Source organism: Neovison vison, chromosome 1 (genome assembly GCF_020171115.1).
Source record: "Neovison vison isolate M4711 chromosome 1, ASM_NN_V1, whole genome shotgun sequence".
NCBI classification, from domain to species: domain Eukaryota; kingdom Metazoa; phylum Chordata; class Mammalia; order Carnivora; family Mustelidae; genus Neogale; species Neogale vison.
The window spans coordinates 85707111-85732479 of NC_058091.1; the positions used below are offsets into that span (position 1 = coordinate 85707111).

Sequence of the window (25369 nt, forward strand, 5' to 3'; positions counted from 1 at the left end):
GATATAGAAAATCCTAAAGATTCCACCAAAAGACTGTTAGAACTAATACACAAATCCAGTGAAGTTTCAGGATACAAGAATAAAATACAGGAATTGGTTGCATTTTTATGCACTAATAATGAACTATCCAAAAGAGAAATTAAGAAAACAATGCCACTTACAATTATATAAAAAAATAATAAAATACCTACAAATAAATTTAATCAAAGACGTAAAAGACCTTTACACTGAGAACTATAAAATATTGTTGAAAGAAATGAAGAAGACACAAATACATGGAAAGATGTTTTGTGCTTATGGATTGGAAGAATTAATATTGTTTAAATGTCCATACTATCCAAAGCCATCTACAAATTCAGTGCAATAGCCATCAAAATTCCAGTGGCATTTTTCACAGATACAGAATAAAGAATTCTAAAATTTATATGGAACCATGAAAGACCCTCAATAGCCAAATAATCTTGAGAAAAAAGAACAAAGTGCCAAACAATCTTGAGAAAAAAGAACAAAGTTGAACGTATCACGACCTCTGATTTTTAAGTTATACTTCAAAGCTATAGTAATCAAAATAATGTGGTATTGACATAAAGGTAGAAACATAGATCAACAAGACAGAATACAGAGCTCAGAAACAAACCCACATATATACGGTCAATAAATTTATGACAAAGGAGCCATGAATATACAATGGGAAAAGGATAATCTCTTCAATAAATGGTGTTGGAAAAACTAGACAGCCGCATGCAGAAGGAGGAAACTCTACCACTACTTTACACCATGCACAAAAATTAACTCAAAATAGATTAAAGACTTAAAGGTAAGTCCCAAAACCATAAAACTCCTAAAAGAAAACATATGTGGTAAGCTCTCTGACATTGGTCTTAGCAATGTTTTTATGGATATGACTCCAAAAGCAAGAAAAACTAATGGAAAAAGAAACAGATTGGATTATATCAAACTAAAATGCTTCTGCACAGTGAAGGTAACCATCAACAAAATTAAAAGGTAACCTACTGGGGCGCCTGGGTGGCTCAGTGGGTTGGGCCACTGCCTTCGACTCAGGTCATGATCTCAGGGTCCTGGGATCGAGTCCCGCATCCGGCTCTCTGCTCAGCAGGGAGCCTGCTTCCTCCTCTCTCTCTGCCTGCTTCTCTGCCTACTTGTGATCTCTCTCTGTCAAATAAATAAATAAAATCTTTAAAAAAAAAAAAAAAGGTAACCTACTAAATGGGAGAAGATATTTGCAAGTTGAATATCTGATAAGGGGTTAATATTCAAAATATATAAAGAACTCCTCCAACTCCTCAACAACAACAACAACAACAAAAACCCCAAATAATCCTATAGATTATAGATCAAAGGATCTGAATATATATTCTTCCAGAGAAAATATACAGATGGCTAATAAGCACATGAAAAAATGATCAGCATCATTAATTGTCAGAAAAATGGAAAACAAAACCACTGCAAGATAACATCTCACACTTGTCAGGATGGCTGTTATCAAAAAGATAAGAAATAAAAAGTTTTGATAAGGATGTGTAGAAAAGGGAACCCTCATGCACTGTTGGTAGGAATGCAAACTGATGCCCTCACATCACTTGAAAAACAGTATGGAGGAGCCTCAAAAAGTTAAAAATAGAACCACTGTGTGATCCAGCAATTCCACTACTGGGTAGCTAGCTGAAGAAAATGAAGACACTAATTCAAATAGATATATGCACCCTTTGCTCATTGTAGCAATATTTACAGTAGCCAAAGTATGACAACAACCCAGATACCATAAGTGGATAAAAGGATAAAGAAGATATGACATGTGTGTATACACACACACACACACACACACACACACACACAGTGGAATACTACTTAGCCCCAACAAGAAATATAATTTTGCCATTCATGAGCACATGGGTAGAACTTCAGAGTAGTAAGTTAAGTGAAATAAGTTAGAGAGAGGCAAATACTGCATGCTTTTTAAAATATGAGATATCTAAAATACAAAAAACTCCTAGATAGAGAGTATAGATTAGTGGTTGACAGAGGGAGGGGAACTTGCTGGGATGGGAGTGGAGGAGAAGGGCAAAGGGTATCAAGCAAAGGGTACCAACAAAATTTCCTCCTGATTAAACTGCCCAATAACAAGTTGTATTATTGGTTATCTCTGGCAAATGAGGGATTTTGACTGTGGATATGCAGAAAGAAAATATGAGAAAACATAACATGTGGGGGGTGGGGAATTGGTGTGGGGAACTTACGAAGTACGAGTCTTGTCTGTTTCTCAAAGATCTCCAATCTCTTTGCACGAGATGAAATGGATGAAATCACCCAAGGTCTGATATCAGTGATGAAGAAGGAAATGCCTCGCCACCCTCCTACCTTCGATAATCTGTATGAGTATTTCATTTCAAGATCAAGGAAGAACTTGCATGTTGTTCTCTGCTTTTCTCCAGTGAGTTGTTACTTTATATTTACGTGGGAGGAATTATTTGTTGAAATGTACTTAATAGTTTACCTTCTCTGATGAGATGATTTGCTCAGAAACTAACATTTGTCACACTGAATTGAAATCAACACTTCATTACCACCAGTCTCTGTGGGAGGCAATCTCCTACCAAAGTGTAATAATTTAAAATATTCATTTTATTAGGTATTATTACATAGCCTACAACTTCCATTAATTGCCTAGAGATATAGATCACTTGAATTGTAAGGAATTTGGTGATCATGTCCAGCTCTTCCTCCAATATAGACATATGATCTAGAATGTCCCTGATGTAGGTTTGAATATCCCTCGCACACTGTATTATCCAGTAGTAGCTAATAGACATGTATGGCCATTTAAATTTTGATTAGTTGAAATGAAGTAAAAATAAAAATTCAATTCTTCAGTCCCATTAGTGCTATTTCAAGTGCTCAGTAACTACATGTGGCTTGTGGCCACCATACTGGATGGCGCAGACACAGAACACTTCCACAATCCTGGTTATATCACGCAGCTCTGCTCAGTGGGTCTCACTAACTTACAAGCCAGCCTGCTTAATTTTTAGATAGTCTAATTCCCGGAGAGGTCTTCTATGGGATGAATTGAATTTTGTCTATTTTTTTCCCCCCTGTGATTCTGTTTTGGCTTGTAAAATGAATCAAATCCCTCCTTGCCCCCCGTACCTAGCTCCTCATATATTTAGAGAAAATTTTTGAAGATTCCCAAAGTTGCTTCCTTTGTGGACCAAACACCTCCCACCCCTTCTGATATTCTCACTTGTCCTTGTGTCCAGTGCTTTCACCGTCCTGGTCCTCTTTCTTTAGAAGAGTCTTAGTCACTTTCCTCATAAAGGTAACTTTTACAATCCAACCCAGTAATGCCAGATCTAGTCTTACGTCAGGGAATGGTGTGGAGGAACGGTGTGGAAATACTACTTCCCTTCATCTGAACATTTCATTGATATATTAATGCAGCATAAGATTTTTTTTTTAATCGTGATGTCACACCGTTGGCTCTGAATACCTAAGCCTCTCTCGAGCGGAATCATCATCACTCTGTATGTCTGACGCTTTCTGACTTTGTTGTCAACAGGTTGGCGAGAAGTTCCGAGCCCGTTCTTTGAAATTTCCTGGCTTGATATCAGGTTGCACCATGGACTGGTTTAGTCGCTGGCCGAAGGAGGCCTTGATTGCAGTGGCCTCCTATTTCCTTTCAGGCTATAATATTGTCTGCTCCAGTGACACTAAAAGACAGGTTGTAGAGACAATGGGCCTCTTCCATGACATGGTCTCCGAAAGCTGTGAAAATTATTTCCAACGGTGAGTGGCTTTCCCTGAGGTCTGGCTGCAGCACCAGAGTTCACTCCAGAGAGGAATTCTGTCAGCAGCCAGATCGATTGTGTACAAGGTCCCAGCTGCACTTAGATTTTTTTTTTTCTGGCTTTGATTTTCTAATGATTATGTATTGAAATCAGGATAAATCAATGAGACTTCAAGATGAACTAGTGTCCATACTTAAGCACCTCTTTCCCTCCAGGCTTCAAAGGAGCAGATGTTTAATGAATCACTTTATTTCCTTTGCTTAATTTCTTTTTTTGAAAATGACTTAACTAATTCCCGATGAATTGTTTAAAATTAGTTTCCTACTCAAATGCATTGTTTATTTTAATTAAAGAAGTACACTGTTTTAAAGTTTCACTATTGCCTGATGTTAAGGGACATTTGGGTTTTGTGTTTGCACTTCTTAGTCTTAGCAATGTTTTCGTGCCAAATAATTTTAATTAACTGCAGACGAGTCCATTGGCTAAAAGTAGCAATGGTGTTCACATGTGAAAACTGTTGTCAGCAGTTCAAAAATACAACTTATTCCCTTCCCAAAGCATGATAGCCACTGTGTACATTTGATAGATGGAATTTGATAGATAGAATAAAGGTGGACAAAAATAATCATTGGGCTTCTGGAGGCAATGAACCTGCCAGAAGGAATTTTTCCAGCTAGAGAGTCTAAGTAACACTTAGAGGTTCCTATCTCATAAAAGGATGTTTATCCTGGACTCTATCCCCAGAAACCCCCCCTCTTAACTAGTTCTGGATAACCACCCTCCAGATCCTCTTGGTGGACCCATGTGTATTCTTACGCTTAGCAAGATTTTCCTTCCATTTAACTTGAACTCCTTCTGCCACTGTCATCAGTGGAAAGTTTTACCTTCTTACAGCTACAAAAAACTGTGTCTTTATTTTTGAAAAATTTGGTGTATTTTCCAAAATTCTCATATCCTTTTAGGTTGGAGAAGTTTATTCTGAATATGCTATTTATCAAATGCTTAAGTGCTAGTCACATATATGCCTGAGTCCTTAAAATTTTTTTAATGTTAAAAATCTTCAGGGGTGCCTGGGTGGTTCAGTGGGTTGAAGCTTCTGCTTTCAGCTCAGGTCATAGTCTCAGGGTCCTGGGATCGAGCCCCACATTGGACTTTCTGCTCAGGGAGGAGCCTGCTTTCCCCTCTCCCTGCCTGTCTCTCTGCCTACTTGTGATCTCTGTCTGTCAAATAGGTGGATAAAATCTTAAAAAAAAAAAAACACTTCAGAATTCCAAAAGTGAAAAATTAATTAAAAGATAAAATTATTTTATAGTATGTGAGGAGCTCTTCTTTGACTTGAGTTTCTCCTGTATAAAATTATTCCTTTTATTTAATTCTACCATTAAATAGAATTACTGTACTAAAGCCGCAGTGAGTTGAACACTTGAATCAAGTGTGACCATTCACAGTTCCTGCCCTCCTGCTAGTGAATCACCCTTCAGAATTACACCGATTTCACAGTGGGAAGAATGTCTGTAGGATGCTTTCTAGGTATAATCAGAATGATAGAGATGAAGATCATTTTTACGTTCTATTTTCAGATACCGCCGAAGAGCACACGTGACTCCCAAGTCTTATCTCTCATTTATAAATGGTTATAAGAACGTTTATACTGAAAAGGTGAAACATATCAATGAACAAGCTGAACGCATGAATATTGGTAAGCAGAATGGGATCTTTTAAGGGCTTCTTGATAGGAATCCACAGTTTCCTTGATATATATCCACAGATTATGCATATATATATATGGACTATATTGGAATCATATGGTTTTGGGGGGAAAGGGGGAACACTCATCTGTACATTTCCCAAATTCCATGGTCAGTAATCCCAACATGGCTGATGAAACACACCATTATATGGAAATAATATGTAATATATTTAATGTATATATGTATATATGTATATATAATATGATATAATATGAAATGATAATGTAATACATATGTAATATTGCATATATGTGTTTATTATTGTATGTATGTAATATGTATATTATGCATATATATGTAATGTGTATAGTATTATATATATTACACTAGTTGATATTGTGTTTGAAAACAAAGTACTGACTTTACTCTTAGTAATAGATTATTTTGAGGGATACTGTTAGGGCCTTTTACCTGTTGAGAAGCTTCCAGGCAAGGGCTTCTGGGTGACTCCGTTGGTTAAGCATCTGTCTTCTGATCAGGTCATGATCTCAGGTCCTGTCATGGAGCCCCATATTGGGCTCCATGTTCAGTGGGGAGTCTGCGTCTGCCTCTCCCTCTACCCTTCCTCTTACTTGTACTTGCTTTCCCTCTCAAATAAATAAAATCTTAAACAAAATAAAACAAAACAAAATGGAACTTCCGAGGAGAAGAAAATCTAAACAGAGGTAGCCTGTTTTCTCTCTTGAACATTTTCTCCCCGCCCCTTCAACTCTGGTTTCAGGCTGTTGGGCCAGGAGCCCCATTGTCACTGAGTTACTATCTGCAGGTGGAGAAAAGCCAGCTCTTGGGAACTGACCACGATTTCAGTTTTTGTTTCATTACAGTTTGTTTTGATTTGCATAAAGTTTGCCATGTTAATGGTTCTCAGATTTCTAACAAAGGGAAAAGGAAAAAGAAAATCAAAACAAAAAGAGGTAGTTTACCTGAACAATGAGTTTCTATGTCCAGTACATGTATTATAAGCAAAAAAAGTATAAATTGGAACAAATTATATGTTAAGAAAGCATTATGGCCCAAACACTCCGAAAAGAAGTACAAAACTCCTGGACCCCCTTCTTCTGCAAAAAATATGATCCCATAGCTCCAAGATCTCCAAGATCTGTGCAGTTATACTGATGGAAACACCGTGGAAGAAACTCTCCTTTGTTTTTCTCATAGCTCACCTTCTTGTAGCTTTCCATATGATTCTCTATGATCAGTGGTGGACTGGAGCTACTTGTAGCCTCTACAGTTGATTGTTAAGTCATAGGAATTTTATAATCTGGTTACATAGCACATCTTTAATTAAAAATTAAATCCTCTGTGTCTAACAAATAAGTTATGTTTGAAAAAGGCAAGAACAGGGATGCCTGGATGGCTCAGTCAGTTAAGCGTCTCCCTTCATCTCAGGTCATGATCCCGGGGTCCTGGGATTGAGCCCCGAGTCAGGCTCCCTACTCAGTGGAGAGTCTGCTTCTCCCTCTGCCTCTGCCTTCCCTCCCCATCCATGCTCTCTCTCTCTCAAATAAATAAATAAAATCTTTAAAAAAAAAGGAAAAAGGCAAGAATACTCAAAATTCATCACATCTTAGTTATTTTTACTCTATTTTACTGCTATGAATGTTGTTGAGGTTATTTTTATTCTATCAGTATGATAGGCATGTAATGAATGGTGTGCTACTGGGAATCTCTTATTAACTTCAGATCAGCCCTTGTGGGAATACTGACACCATGGAAATTGGAAAACAAACAGATGAGTGCTCCCCCCTCCTTCCAAAACACTCATGCTAAATGCTCACCCACACACCACTGTCTAGAACTCAGTTGGAATGGGAGAAAATCCAGTTATTGTGCTCTATGGCACTGAAAGTCACAGGGCCAGTTGTGCAGGTGTTAGCAGCTGTTTTCATTTTCACAGCAAAGAGAACCACACGACTATGACTATATTACCTGTTCATTTGTCACAGCAGCAGTGTGATTCGAAGGCAAAAAAAAATGATATTTACATCATTAAAAATGATGTTTGCAAAGCCAAGGAGAGGACTAATTTTGTCAACAAAGTGTCCTAAGTTAATCTTACTCAATATGGCCTTGGGATCTTCCCTTAAATTTAGGTAGATGGTGTTCTTCACCCCCTGTCGAAAACCTCAGAGATATGGTCAGAATCGATGATCCTCATACATACGTATTTGTCCATAAATAATTATCTTATGGTTGTTACAATACTGGTACAGTTCCTTGTAAGTAGTAAATACTGAGCAAATACTTGAGGAAGGGATGTTCAGATACTAAGCAAGCATGTATGTGTGTGTGTGTTTGTAAAGGTCTGGATAAGCTCATGGAGGCGAGCGAATCAGTGGCTAAGCTCTCTCAGGACCTCGCAATAAAGGAGAAGGAGCTGGCAGTGGCTTCCATAAAAGCAGATGAAGTGAGTTGGTATTTACTGTATAACCAGTGGTGAGGAATTGTAGTTCACATTTTTAAAAGCATTGTTTATAAAAATGTTACTAAAGGGGTGCCTGGGTGGCTTAGTGGTTGGGCATCTGCCTTGGGCTCAGGTCATGATCCCAAAGTCCTGGGATAAAGCCCCGAGTCAGGCTCTCTGCTCAGGAGGGAGCCTGCTTCCTCCTCTCTCTCTGCCGGCCTCTCTGCCTACTTGTGATCTGGTCTGTCAAATACATAAATAAATAAAATATTTTTTAAAAAAACATTTCTAAAAATGTATAATGTAGGATGTCTGGGTGGCTCAGTTGGTGGGACATCATCTTTGGCTTGGGTTATGGTCCTAGGTCCCTGGAATCGAGTCCCACATTGGGCTTCCTGCTCCGTGGGGAGTCTACTTCTCTCTCCCTCTCTGCCCCTTCCCCTGCTTGTGCTATCTTTCCCTCTCCCTCTTTCTTTCTCTTTCTCAAATAAATAAATAAAATCTTTAAAAAAATAATGTATAAAATCACTAACTATTTCTAGTGAGATAACGTTCACAATGACTATTAGGTATTTTTGTTTAACTTACACCAAGAGACACCTAAATTATTATATCCCCTACCTGGTCTAAGACTATTCTTTCTTCTCTCGGTCTGTCTTTTTTGTTCTCACTCATCTGTCTATGAAACGTTTGCCTCTCTCTAAGTTATATTTGGTCTTCTCTTTGAGGTTCCTGCATGATGAGCGTTTCTAGTATGGCCCAAGTCTCATCTAAAGTTTGTGTCAAGGAGGGAAAAAGCTAAGAGGAATTGTTGGTGGAGTTAAAAACAAATAAACAAACAAAAAAACTCCTCCCAAATTGAAAAGGTTATATGTATGTTATTCCTTGATCTGTGACCATCATCTTCCACTCACTGAGTTGGTTAAGTGGGTATTTACCTTAGTCAGTTACTGAAATGAGAGAGATAGCATAGGAGAGGGTCTTAGCTTGTCCTGCTGTATAGGCATTCAACAAATACAACCTATTTTATTTTCCTTACCTGGGCTTTGATATGGTTTCTGACTTTCTTCCATTACACATACTTGAGCTGTGTTAATTTTCTAGAAATTACATAGAATAAAAATGCCATTTTCCTGAAAGCTTAAAATGTTTATTTATATATTTGGCATATAAATATATATATTTATTTATATATTTGTAAGCCTCAGGGAAGCTTAGAACATAGAAGATCTCAAGAATCTGCTTAAAGGAGTTACTGTAATACACCTTAAGACAGATTGGGGAATATATATAAAATATACATAGGGAATAAATATGCTCTTATTTGTGTTTTCTTTTTTATTATTATTATTTGTGTTTTCTATTATATCAAATAAATATTCTCTCACTGCTCAAATCTGTCCATTTTGTTCAGAAGCTACCTATTTGCCCTCATGTGTCCCCTCAATTTAACAGGTACTGGCAGAAGTCACGGTAAGCGCTCAGGCTTCAGCCAAAGTGAAAAACGAAGTGCAGGAGGTGAAGGACAAAGCTCAAAAAATTGTGGATGAAATTGACAGTGAGAAAGTAAAAGCAGAGACCAAGCTGGAGGCGGCCAAACCCGCCCTCGAAGAAGCAGAGGCGGCCCTGAATGTGAGCATGCGCTGTTACCCCTCTCAGCGCCCATCCCCGCCCGCTCCCTGGGTCCTTCTGCGAAAGTCACCGCACAACTTCTCGAATCTGAAAACTGAATGGAATTCTAATGTGATTGATAATCTCTGAGTCTGAAGACAAATGTTTCTGTTGGTTCAATATCCTGAGTTCTGATTTTTTTTTTAGTCTTTAGTTCTTATAACTTGTTAGTTTCATTCCACAAATCAGCTTTCCGTGAGAGCTGAGAAATAACGCGAGTGAGTCATGGCCTGAACAATAGCGTAAGGGATTCTGATTATATAGACAGCCTCCCCAGTTCCTCCAAAACATCCCCTCCAGATTACTTTATGCGCCTTTTAAAAATCTTCTCGCGGGTTCTGGGGGCTCTTAGGATAAGGCCCGCGGCTAAGCGTCCACAGCTGGGAGACAACCTATAGTTGCCTGTTGCAACCCCCACTTCCTAAATAGATGATATGAAGTAAATTTACTTCACTTTCTTTGGATCTCTGTGGGGATTATAATTCCTCATTGATCCTTGAAAAATCAATGTAAGCATAAAAAATAATGAATACAGTTTGCTGGGCACACAGAAAGTACTTAGTAAATATCAGTGCCACCGTTGCAACTGGTAACTGGGCTCCTGTCTACCCCTTGAGCCCTTCTGCCATTCTGTCTCCACACACAGTATGGTCCAGCCATGCAGAAACACCACAGGCTTCTGGAAGAACCACAGTGTGTTTAAATGTGTCTCTCCCTCTTCCAGGAATGCCTCCCCTAACCTTCATTGCCTAATAAGAGTCATTCTCCAGAACCAGGCTCATCCCTTCCAGGAAGGTTTTGACTCTTCTGGTTCACCCTCGTGTTTCCTGTCACCCCTCTGCTTCTAGCATAATGACAATTCTAGTTTAGGGTAATTGTGCTTTCTTTTTCTTCCTTGGAAGATTATGAGGACAGGGCTATTTTTCTTTATTTTCTTTCTTTTTTTGAAAAATGGGAGGATGCCTGCATTTGTTGAGTAACTAGATTTATGATAATCATTTAATAAAATTGTAACAATGATCAGGACACATTCTCCACCCCCACTCCATTTATGAGTACTACAATAATATACAAGAAAGAGAAATCACTGAAAAAACAAGTCTTAGGGGATTTTATTGATCATGTTATATTCCAATCCTTCTTGCCTTGAATGTCAGCTAACATCTTATTCCAAGCCCCGCTGACAGATAGAAACTTGGAAAAATTTTTTTGTGAGCCATATGTTGTAAAAACTTCTCTTTTCTCCTTTGAATTTCTCCCCCTTCCTTTGATAGGGCAGCCCTTAAAATGAACACTGAAGGTGAGGTTTCTGTTATTCAGAAAGTACAACAGGGTTCCTACCTTTTCCTACCACACTTAGAGTATGTGCTCTGAAGATACAAGTTACCTGAATGTTACCCATCAATGAGGCTTGTTGCCAACATAGACTTGAGGTGGAGGGCAATGAATGGTATTGATATTCTATAGCAATTAGTTGAGGGCAACAGGAGAAAAGAGAATAAAAACTAATAGAAATCCCAAGTGAACAATGAAAACATAATGCGAAAATCTTGGAGTACAAGTCCTTAAGGGGATAATGTCAGGGGATAGGGAGAAAGTACATTTTAAAGCTTTCTACTTTAATTGTTTAAAAGCATTAGATATCAATATGATTATTAATACTACTCAACAAAATAATATATTGATTCCTAATCCCAAATACAGACTATCAAACCAAATGATATTGCCACAGTCAGGAAACTTGCCAAGCCCCCGCATCTTATTATGAGAATCATGGACTGTGTCCTGCTACTATTTCAAAAGAAAATTGACCCAGTTACCATGGATCCAGAAAAACCCTGCTGCAAGCCTTCCTGGGGAGAGTCATTAAAAGTAAGTAAAAAAAATCTTTGCAAGTCCTAAAGGTGCATTAGATTCTCCCCGCCCAGGACCTTCAATATAGACCACACAAGCTGGCAGGCAGTAATTGATAATTGTGTACTGAAGACTTTTTCTTAGATTGCATTTCCCCAAGTGTAAGTAGGGAAAGATTGTAAAGCTGAATGGTTTCTTTTTGTAAAAAGTGTTTAAAACCAGAGGCTTTTTTTTTTTTTAAAGATTTATTTATTGACAGAGAGAGAAAAGGAGAGAGCACAAGCAGGGGGTAGTGGCAGATGAAGAGGGAGAGGCAGGTTCCCCACTGAGTACGGAGCCTGATGCAGGGCTGGATCCTGGGATCATGACCTGAGCTGAAGGCAGATGTTTAACCGATGGAGCCATTCAGGCACCCCTTGCCACACTCTTGATGTCACCCCAACCCAGTCTCCAAAAGAGAGCTTGTATGGTTGTGGCATTTGGATGCATGCACTGGACAGGAAACTTACTTATCTTTTCTTCTTTATTCATTCACCACAGTCACAGGAAGACAATTTGCAACTTACAGATTTAGGCTGACTACCATCATAGTCTTAATTTGTATGTATAAGAGTGTATCAATCATTACTTCTTTGAAAAAATTCAATTTAGAATTATATGCTAACTCAGGAAGAAAGTATTTATTTAATCCCAGAGCTTACGGGTTGTAATGCTATTTTTCAGTTGATGAGTGCAACGGGGTTCCTGTGGAGCCTCCAGCAGTTCCCCAAGGATACTATAAATGAAGAGACTGTTGAGTTACTGCAGCCGTATTTTAACATGGATGATTATTCTTTGGAAAATGCCAAAAAAGTCTGTGGGAATGTGGCTGGTCTGCTATCATGGACCCTTGCTATGGCAACATTTTATGGTATCAATAGAGAAGTGTTGCCTCTGAAGGTAAGAGTTTCCCTCCTTCTCCTAGGAAATCAATGTTTAATAAAATCTATCTCTGGTATTACTCCTATGAAAAGACAAAGCATAATTTTGACTAAATTTTTTATTTTCTTCATGTCCTCTCACATTTTTTGTTTTCTTTACCTCTGATTAGTGTTTCTTGGCATGGCGGACAAGAAATCAAAACCAACTTGTTAACTTAAACAGAAAATGGATTCATTGCCAGTAATAAGCGGTCGTAAAAGAAAACTTGCCATTTCTTTAAAGTTTAAAGAGATTAAGTTTGGAGGTAGAATTTGATTACTATATTCCCAAAAAAGTTTATAAAAATAAAGCTCAAAAAAAAACCCACAAAAAAACAAAAAACAAAAACAAAAACAAAAAAAGTTCAACACTCAGAAATGTTTTAAATTTGAAAGATGGGGGGGAAACCCTTATATGTATCTAAGAAACAAATGATCAGTCAAAATCAAAAAAGGTTGCAGAAGAGAAATCAGAATGGCACAGACTTCCTGCAACCCTAAATATTAGAATGTAATGTGAAAATATGTGCAGAGTATTGAGGAAATTGCGGTGACCCAAGAATGTAAGAACTGGCCAAGCTGACTTTCACGTATAAGGGGAGCAAAAAGACATTCTTAAGGATGTGACTTAAGGAGTAAGTGGTAGGCACACGCATGCATCCACATGCGCATGCGCGTGGACGCACGCACGTGCAAGCACACATACACCATTTTTACACTGTGCCAGACTGTTCTTCCAGTCTGAGGGACCATTCGCAAGAGTGCAAAGGGTCCATGAAATACACCACCCTGATGCTTACTATCCTCCTGCCCTCCAGCCCCACATAAAGCTGAAAGTTAAAAGTGGTTGCTCCTTGGAGTGGAAAATGATGAGCAGGTAGGCAGGGGGTTGCTGGTTGTCATAATAAACCCTATAGAAATGGCTACCTTTTAAAACTCTCCATATAGGTAATTGGAGAAAAATAGAAAATATGTTGGAAATTTAAAAGTTTTAATAAAGGGAAATGATGAGAAAATTTAGGAATCCACCCAAACCAAAAGATACGAAGGAATATAGAATTTAAGAAAAAATGAACTCAGAAGAACGGAGTTAATTTTTATTAAAAAATATGATCCACAGTGAGACTTAATTGTAATAATGATTTTTGTTATAAATAAAATATTATCAAATTACAAAAAGTAAAAGGCTTTAATATTGTAAGTGGAAATTAACAAAAATAATATTATAATTTGAGATTGTGGAGAAGTCTGGTTTTGTAGGTGTGTGACCTGTTCACACAGGATCCCTGGTTTAGAAGAGTACATGCTTGGCTTAATGCTCTGCTGTCAATTTGTTGAAGTTCTCCATAATTTTTTAATAATGGGACCCACATTTTTAACTTTGTTTCAATCCTGAAAATTATGTAGTCAATCTTTAATAGGCATAAACTAATAATTACATAGAGATTTTACACTGTATCATTTTTAAGGTTGAAAAGCTGCATTGAACTTTCTTGAATATGAACAAAGATTATGAAATTACTTCTAGTGACTGAGAAACATTTATGAAAATTTATCATACTTAACAGTAAAAGAAGATATTGATTGGGTTCCCAAAAGCAGAAATTACTGAAGCCTCATTCTCTGATTATAAGCAATGAAATTAGAAAGTTTGCATTTAAAAAAAAAGAGGCCAGTAACTTCTTTTTAGGAAAAAAAAAGTTAGTTGCCAAAGCTTTTGTGATGTAGCCCAATGGCACTTTCTTAGGTCTTTAATTAAACACGATGGTACCTACTTACTTATAAATATACGTACACACAAAGCTTAAGGAAAGTGGAATATAGCTAATAAAAATAACATTAAAAATTAGAGAAAAGTAGCAGAATTGAAGAATTGTTGCTTTGCAAAAACAAAATATAAAAGATATATTCTTGGAAAATATCAAGAAGAAAATATGTATAATCACAGGTATGTGGATTTCAATAATTAGAAAACAAATTTTAAAGTTATATGTAAATACACTAGAAAAATTAAATTTAATAACAATACTATTAATATTATTTAAATTAAAATTTCCTGCAAAAGAGGACTAAATTTAAATAAGTATTGAGAAATAAAATGAGAATGTTATCAAAAAACTTCTACTCCAGAAAGCTTTAGGGCTATTATACTTTACCAATTTTTTTTAATTTCTAAGAAACCAATCATTTCTAAGAAATGATTTCTAAATTATTTTCTAAGAAATGATTTCTAAATCATTTCTAAGTCCATGCTCTAGGAGTTAGAAAAAAGATGAAAAATCTACCATTACAGTAAGTTCACTTCAAAAAATCCTTAAGAAGGAAACAATCCAAAATGTTTGCATGCCCAATAACTTTGTTTATAATAATTAAAAATCGTGGGAGGGGATGTCTAAAAGTAGGGCTATGGTTAGGTGAATTGTAATACATCCAAATAATGTGATATTGCAGCAGCCATACTACTAATGTTTGAGGAAAAATTGTTTAAGGACATGTTTAAGGGGAAATGAATACCTTATATTAAGTGTAAAAGAAAAAACTGGAAAATGCCAGTTATCACCCTCTTAACACAATACTGACTGCTCTGGGTAAAATCACAGATAATTTCTGTTATCCTTTCTGTGCATTGTTGTGGGTTTTTTTTCCATTTTTTTGTTGAACATTAATAATTAAAAGAAAAAAGAGAAGAGTGTCTGGAAGGCTCAGCCCGTTAAGTGTCCAGCTCTTGATCTTAGCTCACGAGGGTCTTGATCTCAGGGTAATGAGATTGAGCCCTGCACTGGGCTCCATGCTAGATGTGGAGCCTACTTTAAAAAAAAAAAAAAAAAGGAAAAGGAAAAGAAAAAGAAAAAGAAAAAGAAAAAAATATAACTTTAATGGAGTATCTCCAACATCCTTTGCTTCCCCAATTGAACACACTTAAGCCTCTAAATACCATCTTGGGCCACAAATGCGAAAATTCTCACCAAAATACTAGCCAGTAGGATCCAACAGTACATTAAAAGAATTATTCACCATGACCAAGTGGGGTTTATTCCAGGGCTGCAAGGTTGTTTCAGCATCTGCCAATCAATCAATGTAATACAATACATTAATAAAAGAAAGAAGAACTAGATGATACTCTCAACAGATGCTGAAAAAGCATTGACAAAGTACAGCATCCTTTCCTGTTCAAAACTCTTCAAAGTGTAGGGATAGAGGATATATACCTCAATATCACCAAAGCCATATATGAAAAACCCACCGCAAATATCATTCTCAGTGGAGGAAAAACAGAGCTTTTCTGCTAAGGTCAGGAACATGGCAGGGATGTTCATTATCACCACTGCTATTCAACATAGTACTAGAAGTCCTAGCCTCAGCAATCAGACAACAAAAGGAAATTAAAGGCATCCAAATTGGCAAAGAAGAAGTCAAACTATCACTCTTTGCAGATGATAAGATACTATATGTGGAAAACCCAAAAGACTCCACTCCAAATCTGCTAGAACTTGTACATGAATTCAGTAAAGTGTCAGGATATAAAATCAATGCACAGAAATCAGTTGCATTTCTTTCTTTCTTTCTTTCCTTTCTTTTTTTTTTGGAATTTTGTGGGGTATTTTTGTTTGTTTTGTTTTTGTATTTTATTTATTTATTTGACAGACAGAGATCACAAGTAGGCAGAGCAGCAGGCAGATAAGGAGGGGAAAGCAGGCTCCCTGCTGAGCAGAGAACCCGATGTGGGGCTTGATCCCAGGACCCTGGGATCATGACCTGAGCCGAAGGCAGAGGCTTTAACCCACTTAGCCACCCAGGCGCCCCTCAGTTGCATTTCTTTACACCAACAACAAGACAGAAGAAAGAGAAATTAAGGAGTCAATCTCATTTACAATTGCACCCCAAACCATAAGATACCTAGGAATAAACCTAACCAAAGAGGGAAAGAATCTATACTCAGAAAATTATAAAGTACTCTTGAAAGAAATTGAGGAAGACAAAAAGAAATGGAAAAATGTTCCATGCTCATGAATTGGAAGAACAAATATTGTGAAAATGTCTATGCTACCTAAAGCAATCTACACATTTAATGCAATCCCTATCAAAATACTGTCAATTTTTTCAAAGAAAGGGAACAAATAATCCTAAAATTTATGCAGAACCAGAAAAGACCTCAAATAGCCAGAGAAATATTGAAAAAGAAAGCCAAAGTTGGTGGCATCACAATTCCAGACTTCAAGCTCTTTTATAAAGCTGTCATCATCAAGACAGTATGGTACTGGCACAAAAACAGATACATAGATCAATGAAACAGAATAGAAAGCCCAGAAATAGACCCTCAACTCTATGGTCAACTAATCTTCAACAGAGCAGGAAAGAATGTCCAATGGGAAAAAAAAGAGTCTCTTCAACAAATGGTGTTGAGAGAATTGGACAGCCACATGCAGAAAAATGAAACTGGACCATTTCCTTATACCACACATGAAAATAGACTCAAATGGATGAAGGAACTCAATGTAAGACAGGAATAATTAAAATAATCAAATAATCAAATAATCAAAATCCTTGAGGAGAACACAGGCAGCAACCTCTTCGACCTCAGCCATAGCAACTTCTTCCTAGGAACATCGCCAAAGGAAAGGGAAACAAGCACAAAAATGAACTATTGGGACTTCATCAAGATCAAAAGCTTTTGCACAGCAAAGGATACAGTTAACAAAACCAAAAGACAACTGACAGAATGGGAGAAGATATTTGCAGATGACATATCAGATAAAGGTCTAGTATCCAAAATCTATAAAGAGGTTAGCAAACTCAACACCCAAAGAACACATAATCCAATCAAGAAATGGGCAGAGGGCATGAACAGACATTTATGCAAAAGAAGACATCCAGATGGCCAACAGACACATGAAAAAATGTTCCCCATCACTCGGCATCAGGGAAATACAAATCAAAACCACAATGAGATACCACCTCACACCAGTCAGAATGGCTAAAATTAATAAGTCAGGAAATGACAGATGCTGGCGAGGATGTGGACAAAGGGGAACCCTCCTACCCTGTTGGTGGGAATGCAAGCTGGTGCAGCCACTCTGGAAAACAGCATGGAGATTCCTCAAAAAGTTGAAAAGAGAGCTACCCTATGACCCAGCAATTGCACTACTGGGTATTTACCCTAAAGATACAAATGTAATGATCCGAAGGAGCATGTGCACTTGAATGCTTATAGCAGCAATGTCCACAATAGCCAAACTATGCAAAGAACCCAAATGTCCATCAACAGAAAATGGATAAAGATACAATGGGATGCTATGCAGTCATCAAAAGAAATGAAATCTTGCCATTTGCGACGACGTGGATGGAACTACAGGGTATTACGCTTAGCAAAATAAGTCAATCGGAGAAAAACAACTATCATATGATCTCCCTGATATGAGGAAATGGAGATGCAACATGGGAGGTTTGGGGGTTAGGAAAAGAATAAATAAAACAAGATGGGATCGGGAGGGAGACAAACCATAAGTGACTCTTAATCTCACAAAACAAACTGAAGGTTGCCTGGGGGAGCGGGTAGAGAGAGGGTGGTGGGGTTAGGGATATTGGGGAGGATATGTGCTTTGGTGAGTGCTGTGAAGTGTATAAACCTGGCGATTCACAGACCTGTACCCCTGGGGCTAATAATACATTATATGTTAATAAAAAATAAATAATTTAAAAAATACCATCTTGGGCAAAAATTGTGTAATCTGTGTTATTATTTATCAATTAAAACCAAAAATATTTTGCAGACCTGCTACCACTCAATGCAATGACCTCTTCTTCCTTTTAAGGCTAACCTGGCCAAGCAGGAGGGCCGTCTGGCAGTTGCTAATATCGAGCTGGGGAAGGCGCAAGCGCTGCTCGATGAGAAACAAGCTGAGTTGGATAAAGTACAAGCAAAATTTGACGCAGCCATGAGTGAGAAAATGGTGAGATTAAATCTACAAAATTTCAGGAATGAGGTGTTAACATTGTCCAAAAGCGTGTATTGTATATAGAAGTTAGGTAAATGTTGATGACAAAAAGAAAATAGATACGTGACTGTCCTTCACAGGATGTGGCTACCTGTTTGGGATTTGGGGCACTCTAAGGTCTTTTTTTTTTTTTTTTAAGATTTTATTTATTTATTTGTCAGAGATAGAGAAAGAGAGCACAAGCAGGCAGAGTGGCAGGCAGAGGCAGAGAGAGAAGCAGGTTCCCCGCAGAGCAAGGAGCCTGATTTGGGGCTTGATCCCAGGACCCCAGGATCAAGACCTGAGCCAAAGGCAGTGGTTACCTGACCGAGCCACCCAGGTGTCCCTCTAAGGGCTTTTTTTGTGTTTTTAATAATCATTTTTGGTAAGAGTAAGCTGGGATGTCATACCCAAAGTGTCCTGATTTGGGGGTTAGAAAAGTCAGTTTGTGATCCAGTGCAGGTGCATAATCATGAGGCAATTGATCAAGGTTCATGTATCAGGCAGGGCTCGTAATACAACCTTGTAGGATAGGTTGTAGGCAGTGGTGGTCTGGTACCAATAAGACTGGAGGCAGGGGGAGAAAAGCCATGATTTGCCCTGTTTGCTGTTTTCTGTGGTGTAGGTCCTCCCACCACTGTCCGTTCTAAATTACCAATGTGCTGACACTGAGAACAGATTTGGAAACAGCTGCACAGCAGGGCACGATTGTATATCTAGCCTTGTTATATCCTGCACCCCAACCATATAGCACCGTGCAGGTACAGTGAACGTAATCCCAAGTGCATAGATCATCCAAAACTGTAGTGAATTATTAGGAGGTGATGAGTTTTGATTATCCATTACCTTTGCTTGTAATGTAGTTTCTGTAATTGCACGTTTATATGATTTAATTATTTAATAATGTCTGTGTTTGACATTAGCCCCCCAAGTCTTCTAAAATGTAATGGTTGGCTCTGGTGAGGTGATACAAGTTGGCTGCAGCACATCACTGCTGTGTAGAATTTCCTGGGAGAAAAAAAAAATCACTTCGTGAACTTCCAAGAACTGAGAACTATTAAATCCAAGACCTAATGTGGTGTATTTTATTGATTTGATTTGTTTTGAAAACACGGACTAGAAATGCTATATTAATTTAGTGATTTGCATTCTCTCTCACAAAAATGTCTTTTCTTGAGATTTTGTAAGGTTAAAATAACTACATTATGGGTTAATTACCAGAATTTAATATGTAAAGTTTCACTCACATTGCTTTTTTAGACTATTACACTTATTTTGCAATCTAAGAAATTCCTCCCTGTGTTTTTATGTGTGAATACAGTGGATGTTTGATTAAATAGTTAAAAAAGTTCTTTGGGATCTTCTCCCTTTCTGAATGTAGGATTTGGTAAACGATGCGGATATGTGCCGGAAAAAGATGCAGGCGGCTTCCACCCTCATCGACGGGCTGAGTGGAGAAAAGGTCCGGTGGACTCAGCAAAGCAAAGAGTTCAAAGCTCAGATTAATAGGTATACATTTTGGCTTTGGTTATAATTGCTTTCCTTCTTAGTCATCACCCCAAACACCTCCTCTCTGTGACATGAGAGAAAATAAAATACATCTCCCCGGTGAAGCCCTTTGCTCCTTCATTTCCGTGTATCCATTTCCGAGTCTTCAGCGGACGTTACCCACTCTTAGTAAAACAAAGGGATTAAATGGTTGTGAAACATTTTTAATCTCAAGTTTGGTTCAGCAATGTAGGTTTTCAGAATACGAGTGCTTCTTTTTGTTGTTGTTGCTGTTTTTGTTTTTGTTTGTGGGGGGTGAGGGGCAGGTGCAGAGGGAGAGGGTCAGAGTGTCTTAAGCAGGCTCCATGCCCAGTGCAGAACCCAGTGCAGGGCTCAATCTGACGACCCCGTAATCGTGCCCTTAGCTGAAATCAGGAGTTGAACGATTAACCAACTGAGCTCCCCGGGGACCCCAAGAGTGCTTCCGATATTGTTTGGATCTGCCAGAACCGTCTACATAATTTCTCCAGTTCTGCACTCTTCACCGCAGTGATTTTCAACGTGTGGATCAGTTGCTCTAAGTACCAGGGTGTCCTGTCATAGTGTCTATTGGTGTTCTCAGAAAACTGGAAGAGAGGGGAATGGAAGAGGCAGAGAATAGCAGGAAGTGGGAGGAGGAGAAGGAAATATTTATCAGGACTGAGTCTGAACGGGACCAGAGCATGGCATGGTAAAAGGATACTTTCCTTCTTAGGAGTCAAGACTAAACCTACAGGCTTAAAGGAAGCTGTTTCTCTCTTGCTCCTTGGCCTACCCCAAATGCGGCTCCTACTACCACCACTTGGGTTTGCGGGCTCCTTTTTTTTTTTTTTTTCTTTTTAGTTTTTGTTTATTTATTTGACACAGAGAGAGAGAGTGAGAACAAGCAAGGGGAATGACAGGCAGAGCATAGAAGAAGGCTCCCTGTAGAGCAGTGGGGAGCCCGATGTGGAACTCGATCCCGGGATCCCAGGATCATGACCTGAGCTGGAGGCAGTCACTTAACCAACTGAACCACCCGGGCACTCTGGGGGCTCCCTTTGCATGGTCTCTCCATGTCTGGTTACCAATTGTTAAGCAGGGAACGGAGAAGGATTTTGCCTAGTAAGAAAACAAAGCTGAACTGTGGCCTTTCTGACCCATTAATGGGAGAGAGTGAATGTATTAAGTGACTCACATTGTCTCCTTTCCCCACAGACTTGTAGGTGATATTCTGCTGTGCACTGGATTCCTTTCCTACCTTGGTCCTTTCAATCAGATATTTAGGAACTATTTGCTTAAAGATCAGTGGGAGATAGAGCTGAGGGCTCGGAAGATTCCTTTCACAGAAAACCTGAATCTTATTTCAATGTTGGTGGATCCCCCAACAGTGAGTGTCACTTTCTTCATAATATTCTTTGAATTCCAACCTTACTCACTGAGAAATTACGGTACACCTACTTTTTTTTTTTCTTTTTTCATTTAATTGAAAAGACTGTTTTGAAAATACTTAAGAATTAACAAAAAAAGCAACCTTTCTTTTTGGTATAAAAGTTCCTTTCAGTTTTTTTTTTTTTGAGTTATTTTTTTTAACTTATTTTTTATTTTCAGCATAACAGTATTCATTATTTTTGCACCACACCCAGTGCTCCATGCAATCTGTGCCCTCTCTAATACCACCACCTGGTTCCCCGACCTCCCACCCCCTGCCCCTTCAAACCCCTCAGATTGTTTTTTCAGAGTCCATTGTCTCTCATGGTTCACCTCCCCTTCCGATTTCCCCCAACTCCCTTCTCCTCTCTATCTCCCCATGTCCTCCATGCTATTTTTTATGCTCCACAAATAAGTGAAACCATAAATTCCTTTCAGTTTTAAGAAATTTTGCTTTTGAATTAATATTACGGCACTGCTGTGAGCTGAAAGATGGGGGTGCCTGGCTGACTCAGTTAGTAGAAAGTGCAACTCTTGATCTCAGGGTCATGAGTTCAAGACCCACATGGTGGGTGGAGAGTATATTAAAAAAAAAAGACTTCAAAAAAAAAGATCATTCATGAATTACAGGTTTACTAATATTGAGCCCTTATTTTAACTTTCCATTATTTGCACCACTCCTATTAAATCACACTCTTTCAAATGTTTTAGGTAATTATAGGCATTAGCTAGGCCATAAGTACTGGTATTAATCTTCTTTGGCTCATGAGCCATCTTTTCGTTGTGCCCAAGAGCATAGCACATCAGTACATTCTGGCATCACATGCATGATGGCCCCATGACCCTAAACTTCCTTGCTGGGAATTGATGCCACTGTCAGTTTTCAGTGTCTCTGGCAGATCTCCTCTGGCATTAAATGCCTTCCAGGCAATTTGTATTCATGAGCTGCTTTCTGATCTGTAAATAAGTTCCCCAGTGGCCTTTTCCTTTGGGAAGCCATGCTATTAGTTCCCTGTTATCGTATTTAAAAGTTAAAAAATTAATGTTTTCCAATTAAAACAGTGTTCAACTGCCTGTTTCCAGGGACTAGGTAATGTATTAAAGATGCAGTGGACACTGACAAAGTAAAGTGGGCCAGGGTATTCCTTATTAATTATGGCCTTTGGGGCTGCTGGGATAATTTAATGAGCATGGAGGCTGGTGGATTCATTGGATCGCTGGTGATTTTATTAACCACGGGAAGGCAGGCTGGCAATTCTCTCATAATTAGGGAGGATGTTTTTTAAGTTGAGTTATTTATTTCTTAGTGATCTCTACCCCCTAAGTGGGACTTAAACTCACCGCCCCAATATCAAGAGTCGCATGCACTTCCAACTGAGCCAGCCAGATGATCCAGGAAATATTTTTTTTCCAATTTATTTATTTTCAGAAAAACAGTATTCATTATTTTTTCACCACACCCAGTGCTCCGTGCAAGCCGTGCCCTCTATAATACCCACCACCTGGTACCCCAACCTCCCACCCCCCCGCCACTTCAAACCCCTCAGATTGTTTTTCAGAGTCCATAGTCTCTCATGGTTCACCTCCCCTTCCAATTTACCCAAAAGCACATACCCTCCCCAATGTCCATAACCCTACCCGCCTTCTCCCAACCCCCCCTCCCCCCAGCAACCCACAATTTGTTTCGTGAGATTAAGAATCACTTATGGTTTGTCTCCCTCCCTATCCCATCTTGTTTCATGGATTCTTCTCCTACCCACTTAAGCCCCCATGTTGCATCACCACTTCCTCATATCAGGGAGATCATATGATAGTTAACAAAATCAAAAGACAACTGACAGAATGGGAGAAGATATTTGCAAACGACATATCAGATAAAGGACTAGTGTCCAAAATCTATAAAGAACTTAACAAACTCAACACCCAAAGAACAAATAATCCAATCAAGAAATGGGCAGAGGACATGAACAGACGTTTCTGCCAAGAAGACATCCAGATGGCCAACAGACACATGAAAAAGTGCTCCATATCACTCGGCATCAGGAAATATTTTTTAAATGTCATTGATGAGCACCTGCCCATATAATATTTTATCTCTCCTAATTTCTCTGCCTCCAGCTATACAAATAGCTGGAAGCTATTTGGAGCTGGAAGCTTCAGGGGTTTAACCCTTGGTGCTTATCGTTCCAGGCATTCCATGTGTTCTTTCCACTAACTCTGCCTAGCCTTGTTCCCACCACTCACCCAGGCTTACCGTATTTTAAGCCCCTATGTTTTCTGAATGTTCAGCAACCACGCTTCAAAAATCCACAGATTTTACCATATTCTCTCATAAATTTAAAAAAAAATGTAGCATAAGGGACTAAGTCCTAATCTTGGGTCATTAAAGGATTCATTAGATTATAAATTTATTTTTTTAGGTGAATGTTATTTGGTTCACATTTACAAGTTTGTTTTTTTTTTTTCTAGGTATCCATTTCAGAGTCTCAGTGGAAAAAAATATGTACCCCAGTATTAAATTCTTCTAATATTGTGACACTTAATTACTATGAAAGCGTTCTTGTTCTCCTCTGACTGACCATATCTGTTTCTTGTTACTTAGATTGGGGAGTGGGGTCTGCAGGGATTACCAGGAGATGACCTCTCAATTCAGAATGGCATCATTGTGACAAAGGCCACCAGATACCCACTCCTCATAGACCCACAGACTCAAGGCAAAACTTGGATTAAATCCAAGGAAAGAGAAAATGACTTGCAGGTACGTACCATTTGGTGTACAGGAAAGCTTTCCTAAAATCATGAAGTTTTCCCAAAATTTCAGTTGATTCTGCCAGTCATAAAGTTTTCATCTCTGATAATTGTTTGTTAATTTATACCCTTGAGTTTTTTTAACAGTGATTTGGGGCAAGGGCTCTGATTATTTTCTCTCTTTTGTGTTCTCTCATGATGCATTCTCCTGTCTATCACTTTCCCTGTCTCTTCTGCTGTTGCCAATATTGCATGTGGCTTTTATTCTGGGCCTTGAGTTTAGACTTACAAGAAAGCAGCAAAAATAGAACTCATGACTCCTCGGTTTAAGGATATTTGCTCCAACCTAGCTCAGGCCCATGGTACTATATGGCATTGTGCAGTGCAGTTTTAGAATTGGGGTGTAGGGGTGCCTGGGTGGCTCAGTGGCTTAAAGCCTCTGCCTTCGGCTCAAGGATCAAGACCCACATTGCGTCAGGCTCTCTGCTCAGAAGGGAGCCTGCTTCCCTCTCTCTCTGCCTGCCTCTCTGCCTACTTGTGATCTCTGTCTGTCAAATAAATAAATAAAATCTTTAAGAAATAAAAAAGACTTGGGGTCTAATAAAGTGTTTTTTTTTTTAATTTAATTAATTAATTAATTAATTTAGAGAGGGAGGAGTGGAGGGGCAGAGGGCAAGGGAGAGAAAGAACATCTTAAGCAGGCTCCACGCCCAGTACAGAACTTGATGTACTCAGTCTCATAACCCTGAGATCATGACCTGAGCTGAAATTGAGAGTCAGATGCTTAATTGACTGAGCCACCCAGGCACCCCATAATAAGATATTAATTTTAAGATAGAGGTAGACAAAGGCAGGATTCCAATCTCAGATTTACCATCGATATTTTAACTACCAATACAGACTATTCTATTTCCCAGGCAATGTTCTCAGAGTTCTAAGTTTCCTGCCTCCATATTTTTGCTTATGCTCTTCTATTAGCCAGGATGTCTTTTGCCCTACCCTATTGCCCCCTTCACTTACATCCCAGATAAATCTCTTGAGTGTTCTCCTGAGTTCCACATCCAGCAATACCTTTGTCAAGACTCCCCTGTGTCCTCAGTTTAAAATAGCCTGTCCTAAATGCTCACAATGTCTTGTTTGGATTTCTGATGTGGACTTAGAGTCTGTCTTCAATACTATTCATTGCACATTTGTCTTTTGTCTTTACTGTATCATAAACTTTTTGCTGGCAAGATTTTTATTTTTGTTTTCTGCACTGTTTTTT

The 25369-nt window shown here is 38.5% G+C and overlaps 1 protein-coding gene across 1 annotated transcript in view; it reads left to right on the forward strand.

Moving 5' to 3' along the window:
• DNAH8 (dynein axonemal heavy chain 8) overlaps nucleotides 1-25369 on the forward strand; it is a 336143-nt gene that overhangs the window by 209468 nt on the left and 101306 nt on the right. The window contains exons 63-73 of the mRNA XM_044250418.1: nucleotides 2288-2452; nucleotides 3578-3804; nucleotides 5387-5505; nucleotides 7861-7964; nucleotides 9417-9593; nucleotides 11337-11504; nucleotides 12210-12425; nucleotides 18259-18396; nucleotides 19802-19929; nucleotides 21145-21316; nucleotides 23960-24115. Of these exons, the coding sequence (XP_044106353.1) occupies nucleotides 2288-2452; nucleotides 3578-3804; nucleotides 5387-5505; nucleotides 7861-7964; nucleotides 9417-9593; nucleotides 11337-11504; nucleotides 12210-12425; nucleotides 18259-18396; nucleotides 19802-19929; nucleotides 21145-21316; nucleotides 23960-24115 (1770 nt within the window). The remainder of the gene's footprint in view (nucleotides 1-2287; nucleotides 2453-3577; nucleotides 3805-5386; nucleotides 5506-7860; nucleotides 7965-9416; nucleotides 9594-11336; nucleotides 11505-12209; nucleotides 12426-18258; nucleotides 18397-19801; nucleotides 19930-21144; nucleotides 21317-23959; nucleotides 24116-25369) is intronic.